The sequence below is a fragment of the Podarcis tiliguerta genome, assembly GCF_965153285.1.
Source record: "Podarcis tiliguerta genome assembly, chromosome: 4".
NCBI classification, from domain to species: domain Eukaryota; kingdom Metazoa; phylum Chordata; class Lepidosauria; order Squamata; family Lacertidae; genus Podarcis; species Podarcis tiliguerta.
The window spans coordinates 80,109,960-80,122,548 of record NC_139537.1 but is presented as its reverse complement, the minus strand read 5'-3'; the positions used below and the strand labels follow the sequence as shown (position 1 = coordinate 80,122,548).

At 44.9% G+C, this 12,589-nt stretch overlaps 1 protein-coding gene across 1 annotated transcript in view; it reads left to right on the top strand.

Moving 5' to 3' along the window:
- ITGBL1 (integrin subunit beta like 1) overlaps positions 1–12,589 on the top strand; it is a 137,426-nt gene that overhangs the window by 113,919 nt on the left and 10,918 nt on the right. Inside the window, exons 8-10 of the mRNA XM_083437925.1 lie at positions 757–873; positions 5,056–5,202; positions 10,545–10,658. Of these exons, the coding sequence (XP_083294051.1) occupies positions 757–873; positions 5,056–5,202; positions 10,545–10,658 (378 nt within the window). The remainder of the gene's footprint in view (positions 1–756; positions 874–5,055; positions 5,203–10,544; positions 10,659–12,589) is intronic.

Here is a 12,589-nt window from a genome sequence, read left to right as displayed (position 1 = left end):
TCTATCCTGAACTCCTCTGTTTTCTCCCCAGCTGCTTCTGCTATTCTCAAGGTCATGGTCTGGGAAAGGCTCCTAGGGGCTGGAGGGTGGGGCAAGGCAGGTGGAAAAAGCCATCGCCTGATTGATGGATAGCTCAAGGTCTCTCTCCCGTCCATAGCCACTGATGATAGTGGCCATTGATTGCCTTTTACTCCACGCATTTGTCAAATCTGCTTTTGCCTCCTGTGGGAGTGAATTCCATAGTTTAACTATGTTCTGCATGAAGAAGTACTTTCTTCTTCACTGTTGACTACACATTTATGAAGAAATGGCAGGGTGGACTGAGCTCACTAGACTCTAGGCTTCCAGATGTCCTCCAGTGGTATAGAAAGAAGCCATGAGATGTGGGTACCATGACACCTTCCTAACATGGAAGGCCTATACCTCAGTGGTTGAGCACCTGCTTTGGATGTGGGAGGTTCTGTGTCTAATCCTGGGCATCTTCTAATCCAGGTAGCTCATGATAGGGAAGACCTGGGAGACCACTGCCAGTGGGTGATATTGGCCAAATGGGCAGCCAGCCAGACCTTTTCAAGGTAGCTACCTTTATTCCTAATAGAGGTAGGAGCCTTGATGTAGCAGTCTCTCTAGAATTTCTCTTTTTGAATATATTGCATTTGTATTTCAATACGTTCTTTATATTTAATTGCTGCTTCCTTAATGACCCAATGCAGCTCTGATTGTTGCATGTGACTGATGGCGTGCTTATTCTTACAGGGAAATGCGAATGTGGCCAGTGCACTTGTTTCCCTCCAGGAGAGTCCAAAATATATGGCAAAATCTGCGAGTGTGACGATCGGCAATGTGAAGACATAGATGGCGTCGTCTGCAGTGGTATGTTGTTAAATTAAAGCAAGGTGCCCAGCATAAGGCACACTCTTCATCCTCTTTATCAGATCAGACTCCTGATGAAACGATTTCCTGCAAGTCTGCTGTCCAGCAGCCCCAAAGTACATGTTATGTAAGGAGAATACTGGGAACAAATATACGGCTCTGGAGCAGATCAAAGAGCAACCCACCACAGTCCGGAATTGCCATATAATTGGTTTTAAAGGATCCTGATGGTTTCTTAAATTGACATGTGGAAGAAAATGAGGAGTGACTCAAGGAACCGTAGGCTGAATAAGGTTGCTTCAGTTGACCTGTGCATTTGAACATTTATGCTGGTTTGTTTGCGGGGAAGTTAGACAACACTGAACCATCACAGCAAGCATTACCCCACACTTTCCTCTGCCTTTCTCTGTCACTTTCATCACTGCAAAAAGTCTCTCTCTTTTTGGCAAAGCAAGTTTGTGTGTAAGAGTTCCAAATCAACTCGCACAACCTAAATTTGCTATTGGTAGTGTTATCATTAAAACAGAAATGCATCTATTGCATAACTCTAAATCAGGGCAGTGTTTCAGATTTGCAGTATGGATTTTTGCGGATGGAGATAGGCACAGAAATGAAGGTAGGAGTCAAGTGCCAAAACCCCTTTTCACTGGTGTACACTGGGTTCATGTTGCTCTTGTAAAATATTTACCACCAGTTTACCACCTGCCAGATTTGCTTTGTTAAAATGCCTGCTTGACACTATGCCTTGGAAAAGCCATTTGCATAGAAAGTTGTGCTGCTTGCCAAGGAAGTTTCTGCTGTGCAAGGCTGAAGTTGTCTCCTGGTTCCCATGGAGATGCACAAGATAAGGTATTGCACAGCTTATTTTAAGGCACAGGGCAGAGAAACTTCATTTTCTTATTCAGTGTGTGCATGCCACTCCGCATCGCTACATTGGGAACCAACTTCAGTCTCATTTTTGCTGCAAAGGACAGAAGCCTTAGGCCCCCCTGAGAAAGCAGAAAGTGTTACAGCTGAAGGGACCTCGGAGAAAGGCAGGGATTTTGTCTGGAGATTAGATGCCTACTGAAATGAGAGAGGAAAAAGTGAATGGCAATGCAGGTGATCTGAATAAGAATGGGCAGGTGACCATTCTGACTAGCAGAGATTGATGAATAGCTTTCTTTTCTGACTCTAGGCCCAGGTAGGTATAAGGAGAAGAATGTGATAGATGAGGGAGTAAGCAGCCGTGATCTTACATGTTTATTATAGCCACTTGAAAATGCAGCTGCCTGTCATCTGAAGAAGAAAGGAACGAGCTTTCTCAGCAAGACCTGTGGCCCAATGCTTTAGCCTTCTGCTCAGAGAAGTCAAAAGGGGAGATGCCCTAAATAGTCTGTTCCATTCCCTTAAAATAATGCCATTGATTACAATGGAACTTATTTCCAAGTAAATGTGCTTAGGATTGCAGACTTCAGTGCACAGGCCATCCTTCTCCTTGGAGTATTGAACATGTTTAGAATATTATAACGCTTTCAAATGTGAGCTGTTTCAAAAGGAAATCTGTGCAACATCCAAATCCCAAAGAATAAAAATGTTCTGGGCGCGGAGTTTGCCATGATGAAAAACAAAATAGAACTACTAAATAATTTTATTCATCATTTAAATTTCACTTTCAGTGCTTAATGCATTTAACAATTATTTTTATTGTGATGCTCACAAGAGCCCAGTGAGGGTGGGTCTGTTATCTACATTATATACTCTTGGATAACTGAAGCTGAGAGAGAGTAAAAACTGTGTGTAGCCAGCTCACAAATCAATGAGACAAAATCTGAATCACATTTCATAGTTTTAAGGGTAGTGAAACAATTATCACTAAATAGGGCTTTGAATTTTCACTAAATTTGGCATGGTCATGGAGAGAGGGCGAAACAGTGAAGCATAAGGGTAAGAATCATAAGAGGGAAAGGAGTTTGCACACACTTTCCACAGTAAATGATACCTTCTGATAAAATAGGTTGTATGATTAGTGATAATAATAACAGTAATAATAATTTGTTTGTTTGTTTATACATACCCCGCCCCTCTGGCCGGGTTTCCCCAGCCACTCTGGGCAGCTCCCAACAGAATTAAAAGCACAATAAAACATCAAACATTAAAAACCTCCCTAAACAGGGCTGCCTTCAGATGTCTTCTAAAAGTCAGATAGTTGTTTATTTCCTTGACATCTGGTGGGAGGGCGTTCCACAGATCAGGCGCCACTACCGAGAAGGCCCTCTGCCTGGTTCTCTGTAGCTTCACTTCTCACAGTGAGGGAACTGCCAGAAGGCCCTTGGAGCTAGACCTCAGTGTCCGGGCAGAACAATGGGGGTGGAGATGCTCCTTCAGGTATACTGGGCTGAGGCCATTTTTGCTGTAGTCCCTCTCTTCCACATTGAACCCTGTTAACATTGCTAAAAGAGACACTTTTGCTGACTAAGGGTTGTGTGCACTCCCTCGTCTTTCCAATCTGTACAATATTGGCCCATGATACAGCTATGGTGGATCAGATTGTGTGTGGGGCCCTGATTTATGGATTGATTGTCATGGTTACCCCTGGAGCAATTACATATTGGAGACTGCAACCAATTATAAACCAGTGCCCACTTTAAATATTCATGTAGGCTTACATACACATTTGCAAACAGGTTCCTGTTTATGTATGCAGATGCATGTTTGCGAAGGTGAGTGTAGAAGGAGATCCAGTTTGCCCACCGTAAAGTACGCAGCATGCCATAGTTATTGAGTGCTTAACTTTGTATGAAGAACAATCAATAAGTGGACTGGAAAGGGTAACGTGACTCGACTCCACAAGTTGTTCTTCAGGCTGCTGTGTACACAAATAAGAACAGCTCAAAGACTTCTAGACATATAAACATGGAAATTAGCAAAGTCCCTTTCCTGCTGTTCACAAAGGGCTGAAGGACTGATTCACACTGCACTCAGCAAGGCCTCTTCTTTGTGCACAGCAGTGCTCAAAGTACGGAACAGTGCGTTTCCAAATACTCGGGGATACAGTGTGTGCACATGTGAGGGAGCGGCAGGCCAATCCAGTTCCCTGGGGCATGCCCACCATAAGAGGTCTGGTGTAGGCAGATGCCCACCAGGTGTGTCTTCTTCAGTCACAAAGTCACAGTGATTGATGTGATTGCACATGCTGAATTTTGCCCTGCCTGGGAACTCTGAAAAGTACAGAAGGCATTTTCCAAGTCGAGTGTGGCAAAGTGAGCTTTTTGCACAGCATTCCAACACATTTTTTAAAATCTGGCTTAAGCCCTGCCTTGGGGATGGAAACTCTGGCTGTTGCACTCTGTGCCATTGGCTTGGCATTGTCTGACAAGCAGGGATGTTGTTTGGACTCAGGGCTGTGCTTGCCACAAAACGTTCTTGCGTGGCTCATTTCCCTATGCCCCAACCAGGCTTTGGTCATAGTGATTTAGCAGGTGAAGCTTCTCCTTTGTTGACAAGGCGAACGCGAATCCATCGCAGCCTGTTCTGACCCCATGCCGGTGCTGTTACTGCCATAAGGCAGAGTGAGGTGGCTGCCTCAGAAAGCAATTGCTGGGTGTGTGAGAGGAAGGCAGTGGTGGCAGTTCCTGTTAGCTATCTGTGAATTATTATTTTTATGTGCCTTTCACAAATAGTTGAAAATAAATCCTTTCACTTGTCAGGCTGGCAACATTTGAACAAGTATCATTTGCAAACTCCTCCAGACAATGTCCGCATGAAGTCCTCTCACCTTCACAGTCAAGATGGAACTAACATAAGCAAGCAATTCCCAAATGCCAGTTGCCAACTGCCAACAGCCAATTGCCACCTCCTTCCCCTAATACCATCTATTCTTTGTGAAATACATTCCCAATGAAATACTGTTTCCACAGCCATTCTTTTTGAGCTTTCTTCAGCCATTCCCCCTTTGTTGGAAGCTACGAGTCCTATGTGCCCTGCCCTGAGCCCCATAATGTAGCCTGCCACCCTCAGGTGTGGTGGAGAGTGGTGCCTCATTGCCAGTGCTGAAGTAAAATCCAAGTACCTGGCTGGTCAGCTTCAGGAGGGAGTTGTGATCTTGCTCACCCTGTGCAGCAAAATGTCCTATGCAGGACCCGTCCCTCATAATAAACTTAAAATACAAACTTCTCCCTGCCTCGCCATCTCTCCTTCTAGGTCATGGCATGTGTTCCTGTGGTCGATGTATTTGCAAGGATGGATGGTTTGGGAAGTTGTGTCAGCACCCAAGGAAGTGCAACATGACGGAAAGCGAGAGCAGAAGTTTCTGCGAATCGGCGGACGGCATATTGTGCTCAGGGAAGGGTAAGTGCGGGGAAACAGAGTGCCACGGTGTATGGACATGCTCTGGGAGATTAAAAAAAGCACAGCCTGCAGGTTATAAATTGTAGCACTCAACTTTCATAGCCCCCTCGCTGTTTGACAGCTTTTCAAAATGATTTTACAATACAGAGAACTCTTGTCATGAGGTTCTCCGTTTTGTATTTAGAAGCTTTCCTTTCAGGCATTGTTTACCAACAGCGTGTGGTCCCATTTGCAGGTATAGTTGTGGGTGTACGTGTCTATATGAGGCCATTGTGTATGAGGGATTATATCTTGGCATGATGTTCCAAGTGCTGCCAGCAGGTGTGTGAGCACGTTTGCTAAACTTGTCTGGAGTGGGAAGAGATTCTTTCTCTTTTCTTTTGGACTGCCGATTCCTTTCATATCCATCAAAGTCTGAGGGGGTTCCTTCATTTCAGAGGTTTTATACCTTGTTAGATTGCCATTCGTTTTCGGTTGCAAACTGTATTATGGCTGCTTCTTCGAAGCTATGAAATTTGTACCAAATGCAGACATTTTAAGAAAAGACTGGCTCAGTGGTGATTGAAGCCCTCTGGGTTGGAAAGAGAGTTAAATAATCTTCTAAAATTGTGTAGGATGTGATTCTTTGGTTCCTGTTTTATTTAATTTCTTATTTTTAAAAACCAAACCTCACCTCTGTCTATCAGGATTCATCTGCATGTATTTAGTATCTCGCTTTTCTAATACTGCAAATGGCCTTTTAAAATGCCATGTGCACTGCCCATGACAGCGCTTTCTTAATTTCCCGTGTGCCAATGTGGGACACTTTCAAGTTCATGATCAAGTCATTGCCTGCCTTTCTCACAGTGGGCAGAATGTCTGTGTCCCACTACTCTGGTTTTCAGCAATAGGCAAAAAATCAGGTTCTGAGCATGGGCTAGGATGCAGATTGCTACTGAGAGGCTCATATAAAGGGTGGGATGTTTCCCACTAGTCCTGTGAGCAGCTGGGCCCCATCGTGCTGTGTTGAAAACTTCAAAAACCTAGCACAGTGGCCTCCTGTTTGAGTTCCTTGCTTCTAGCCATGGTGAACAGATCACCCATATGGCTGCTACCATCAACACAAGGCGGGGGTGAGGGGACATGGCTCTCCCAGGGATACTGGTTCTGAGCATTGACCAATGTAGAACATAGTTGAGAGAGATATTGCTGCACTGCAGGGTTTGCCTGATGTTGTCTGAAGCCAGGAATGTGGAAACCTTTGGTCCTTTGGATGTTTCTGGACCCCAGCCTTATCATCCCTGACCATTGGCCATGCTGGCTGGAAAATGATGGAGACTGGAGTCCCACAGCACCTGAAGATCCATAGGTCCCCCATCCCTGGTGTACAAATGTGTGACTGGTTCTTCTGACAAGGTGGGACAGTAATTGTAAATGAAACTTCCACAGAGCCAAGACTGAGCCACCATCTTTAAATCCGAGTTCTGCTTAGCTACTGTGTATTCAGCTGAGCAACTGAAAATAGAAAGTAAGGAAATTCCCCTCTTAGGCAAAATGCTGGATGAGGAAAAACTGCACAAGTTCTTCATTATAATAGTAATATAGTAATTTATTATTTATGCCCCGCCCATCTGGGCGGCTTCCAACAAAATATTAAAATACAATAGTCTGCTAAACATTGAAAGCTTCCCTAAACAGAGCTGCCTTCAGATGTCTTCTAAAAGTCTGGTAGTTGTTTTTCTCTTTGATATCTGGTGGGAGGCTGTTCCACAGGGCAGGTGCCACTACCGACAAGGCCCTCTGCCTGGTTCCCTGTAACTTGGCTTCTTGCAGTGAGGGAACCAACAGAAGGCCCTCAGAGCTGGACCTCAGTGTCCGGGCTGAACGATGGAGGTGGAGAAGCTTCTTCAGGAATACTGGACCGAGGCTGTTTAGGTCTTTAAAGGTCAGCACCATCACTTTGAATTGTGCTCAGAAACATACTGGGAGCCAATGTAGATCTTTGAAGACTGGTGTTATGTGGTCTCGGCAGCTGCTCCCAGTCACCAGTCTAGCTGCCGCATTCTGGAGTAGTTGTAGTTTCTGGGTCACCTTCAAAGGTAGCCCCATATAGAGTGCATTGCAAGCGAGTCCAAGCGAGAGATAACTAGAGCATGCACCTCTCTGGCGAGGCAGTCTGTGGGCAGAGTCTCAGCCTGTGTACTAGGTGGAGCTGATAAACAGCTGCCCTGGACACAGAATTGACCTGCGCCTCCACAGACAGCTGTGAGTCCAAAATGACTCCCAGGCTGCACACCTTTTTCACATTGCGCATTGTTTTCACATTCCACTCCAGCAGTGGAATGGTTTGTGTGTGTGTGTTTTGTGGTGGAGAATTAGGCAGTTTTAGGTATACATTAAATTATTTTTCCTCTCTGGGTTTAATTGCAAACTATTTGTCATTGCAAAATATATACTGGTATACTTAACTACTTGCTTGTAGAACTCGGCGTGAAACAGAAAGGGGGAAAGAATTTAATTTTGTGGGTTTGCTTTTCATTCGCTTTGGCTTCTTGTCTTCCTTCTTACCTGTCTCAATAGGCAACAGGCATCATGGAATATGGGGTAGTAAACACACTACAGAGGTTGTGGGGTTCATCTCTCATCAGCCCCATCCAGGATGTCCAACAATCAAGGATGATGGGAGCTGTGTAGAAAGCCACTGTAGCTGCGGTACCCTGCACCTTTTTGCACTGCAATTAAACAAAGGAAGTTTGATGGTTAGCTGCCTGGGGAAACAATATTATGCCTTTTTTCAGAGTATGAAAGCCTGATGCTAGGCTGCTGTTCTTAACCCAACTAATCCTTCACTGGCTTGCTCTTAGCGCAGAAGAGGACACACACCTTATTCTAAGAAATGATTAGCCTTTAAGGCCATTTTATTACATTTGTTCTAGGGCGGTTGTTATGGTACCATATCGAGCAATTATACGCTGGTGAGCATGTCTGAAGATCAAGCTGTTAATGGAGCTTTGCATTTTGTGCAAAACACTTTTCTTAAAAAATAATAATGAAATCTTAAAACATCTGGCAGCTACAGGCTCAGCTTAATTTCTGGCTGCGTTTCCAGGTTTCTGCCTGAAAGATTTATTTTTGAAGAATTTATTTCAACAGCTGATTCTTCACATTAGCGTTGCCGGCACCTCCAGCTGCGATTCCTGGTGGTGGAGCATTGTGGTTGTGAGGCAAGGAAGAAGGGCTACCCCTATGCTGTCCATATAATCAGTTATCAGTAATCAATATATTCATATATGCTCACACATAATCAGGGCTTACAGTGTTTTATAATCCATTTTGAATCAAAGGGAAGCTGTGCCTTAGCTAACTGCATACTGTTTGAAACAGCAAAATTAGGAGCCGACCTTTCCCCTACAAACATCCGTGTACCCTGGACAAGGGGGAGACGTGAATCAGAGATTCTGGTACAAAATCCCCTCAGATACAGGCTAAATTAATCCACAGAACAGGAAGAGCAAAACCACAAAATCTCCAAACTCCCTGTCCTGTCATAACTAGGGGAAAGGTTAGACAGAGCGTCACTGCAAGCAACGGAAAGCAGAACTAGAACTCTGTGCTTGACCAGGAGCTGGAAGCATGGCAAGGAGCTTGCTAATTGGCTAATTTCGCTGGCGATATCGTGACTGCCTCATGGTTGTCTCATGATCTATGATTTGCTGTGATCTGTTCAGGTATAAAGACCTCTGGATTTCTGTCAGTCGGGGTCCCAGTTCCTTTTGGAAGAGATTCCAAACTGGGTCCTTATTGCCTGGCAATAAACTTCACCGTCTAATTCTCCATTTGCTGAGTCTGCCTGATCCTTAATTACTCCAAGAGGGTACCAGCTTACGTTCGTTGCTTCAGTTGAAAAGACACATTGTCCACACACAAAAACACAACTCGGTATGCCAGTGAAGTTGATGGCATAACAGGGACATGAGCCCAGTTTGGCCGAGCCTAAACTGGCCAGAGGCAGAAAATGCCAGGAGCCCCTGAGATTCCTGCATTGCAGGGGGTTGGACCAGATGACCTTCAGGATTCCTTCCAGCTCTGTGATTCTAAGATCCAACCCCTGGATGCAAGGACAGATCTTCTGGATAAATAATAATCCAGTAACCATCACCTTGGGACGCGGGTGGCGCTGTGGGTTAAACCACATAGCCTAGGACTTGCCGATCAGAAGGTCAGCGGTTCGAATCCCCGTGACAGGGTGAGCTCCCGTTGCTCGGTCCCTGCTCCTGCCAACCTAGCAGTTAGAAAGCATGTCAAGGTGCAAGTAGATAAATAGGTACCACTCTGGCGGGAAGGTAAACAGCGTTTCCGTGCGCTGCTCTGGTTTGCCAGAAGCGGCTTAGTCATGCTGGCTACATGACCCGGAAGCTGTACACCGGCTCCCTCAGGCAATAAAGCGAGATGAGCTCCGCAACCCCAGAGTCGGTCACGACTGGACCTAATGGTCAGGGGTCCCTTATGAAACAGCGAAGACTTGAAAGGCCAAAAGAGGGTTGCAACTGCTCCTACTTAAGCCAGCACACACAATCTAGCCAAAATTAAACTCCCCCACAACTCCCATTCATTCCAGAGAGAGAGAGAATTGATTCATTTCCCCCACTGAAATCAGTAGGTCTTGAAAGTGTTTCTTTTTGTAGTGGGATTGTGCCTCAATTTTATACGTTGTGGGGTTAGTTAGACATCCCTCATGGACACAAGTGCTCGAGTTCTTCTGTTCCCCGCTGTTTGAGTGGGGCACCCAATATGACCCATGGGCTGGAGAAACAAAAGCCTTTTCGTGTTTGTGGCATGCTCTGCTTCCCCCACAGCCAGCAGATAATAAATGGCTGTGTAGCTTATTCTTACTACTTCATTGTTGTTGTTGTTGTTGTTTTAAAAAATCCCTGATTGGATTACTGGCTTCAGTGCCCTCAAGGAATATCTCTCCTGTCCCTTCTTGCCTTGTTACCTTAGCCAAATTAATGAATTAATAAATCACACACTGCTTTGTCCCACTGGGAAACAGTAGCCTTGATTTTAGAGCTCTGGCAGAAAACGAAAGCATCTCCCTCTTCACAGTAACTCCTGATTAAAACAAAATGGAAGGAGATGGAGGAGGTATGGAGAGAAATCACTACAGGGCCTTATAGAAAACTCTTCAAGTCAAAGCACACCTCTATAGCATTCTTCTCTTCAATGGGCTTTTATCTTGATTATCTCCTTGTAGACAATTGCTTATTAATAGGCACTGATTGTGCGCCCAAGATGTTTCAGGCCCGACGGGTAAAGCTCCACTGTTCTGTAAGTGCTAGTAATGATTTTTTGTGTGCTTTCAGGTTCTTGTCACTGCGGAAAGTGCATCTGTTCGCCCCAGGAATGGTACATCACAGGGGAATTCTGCGAATGCGACGACAGAGACTGTGACAAACACGATGGCCTTGTTTGCACAGGTGTGGCACAATCGCCCTGCCAACTCCTCTCTTTAAGCACGTAGGATAGCAGAGACTGAAAGAGTTTATCTGGTCTGCCAGCCTCTGCCACCCAAAATGGTGCAACTGTCCACTCAGCAGCCTCCCACCCACCAACATATGCACTTTTGACCACACTGTGCTTATAAGCTGAGAGACAAAGCAACCCAGTAGGGTTGCCTACAAAGCTCATAGTTCCAAATGAACAGGAGGAAACCTCTCTCCTGGTTTGGGATGGTCAGGAAGACAGCTAGATAGCTCAGTTGGTTAGAGCGTGGCACTGATAACGCCAAGGTTACAGGTTCAATCCCCATATGGGACAGATGCGTATTCCTGCATTGTAGGCAGTTGGGTTAGATGACCCTCAGGGTCCCTTCTAACTCTTAAGATTATATGAGAAATCTGCCAATTTTGTTTTTTCTGTGTTTCTCTCTGTTTTTGAATCTTAAGTTCAGTTTGCCGCATTTCAGCATCAGTTCATAATATATATGGATATCTATATCAATAATGAAAACTGGTTGGCAATTTAGTGTACATTTTTTCTAATATTACATATCATTTTGGCTAATATAAACATTTTCGCAAGCTATTTCCCCTGCCATCTCCCCCGCCTTATTTTCAGCGATATGTGCACTTATATGCACACTCCCCTAGGGCTTGTTGTTAGAAAACTGTCACTGACAGCAAGGGAGGGGAGTTCGTTTGATGACAGGCACACCTCTTAAAGAAACAGACCACACACACTATAGCTACATCCTGTTTCCCATGCTCTCAAAACACAGTATTTTGTCACTTAATAAAATATTACCTTTTTTTTGGGGGGGGGAGCAATCTGTGGTGACAGTGAGAAGCAAATCTGTACAAAAGTTTGTTGAAAGCTCTATGTAGCTGGAGTGCTGGAGGGCACATTTCCCATCCCATAATGCTCTTTTTAATAGCTGAAGCTGACTTATCCTGATGGATAGCAGAGCTCCTGCACTGCTGCTGAAGATGTGATATTGCACTGAAACTGCTATATTGGGATTAACCTTAGTTTAGTGCTTTGAAAGAAAGCTACATTTTTCATCTTGGGAAAAGGCTGGGGGAAACACCCTTTAATTTCTCTGAATGACTTGCCCAGTTATTGGAGAATACATAACGCAATATGAAATGTACTTCTTTAGTTGAGTTTCCTGCATTTCAGGGGGTCCCTCCCAGCTCCGCAATTCCATGATTCTAGAACATCAGGGAAGCACATGTGTGTTTACTGGACAGTGGCAGAACAGCACATTTTAGCCAACAGCCATGCATCTTGCAGTCTGGCCTGATGTCTGGACGCTTTCCATGAGGATGTCAAGGAGCCTGACAACTTTTCTCCTGACATGATGGCTGGCAATTAAAGGTCTGCCCATCTGTCTTCTGCCCAAGAAGCGCAGACAGCGAATGCCAAATAGGCAACCGTAGCTATCAAGAGACAAGGTAGGAGGGGGATGTCTAGTGACATTAGACCTCTCCTTTTTTTGCCAGGAACATACGTACTTTGGAGGACAAACGCTCCGTTGCTGCAACAGGTTTTGACCTTGAAACGGCAGGCGAATGTAGGGAACAAACAGCTAAACAAAGACTTACAGTACTTGCTTTTGATAATCTAACCCAGGGATACGGAAAGGTGATTGGACTCCAATTCCTATCAGCCCCAGCCAGCAATTAGCGGTGATAGGATCTGTGACTCAACAACATCTGAAAGGCCACAGATTCCCCATCCCTGATTTACCTTGACATATGCAATCTCTTCATGGAATACCTTTCCCAGGGAGGCTCATATGGCATTTTGAGATGCCCTTGTGATGCCAAAGACTTCCAGGTATTATTTTTTAAAAACATATAGCAGGGAACTCTGCAACCAGATGACCTGCTCCAGGTGCTAACAGTTC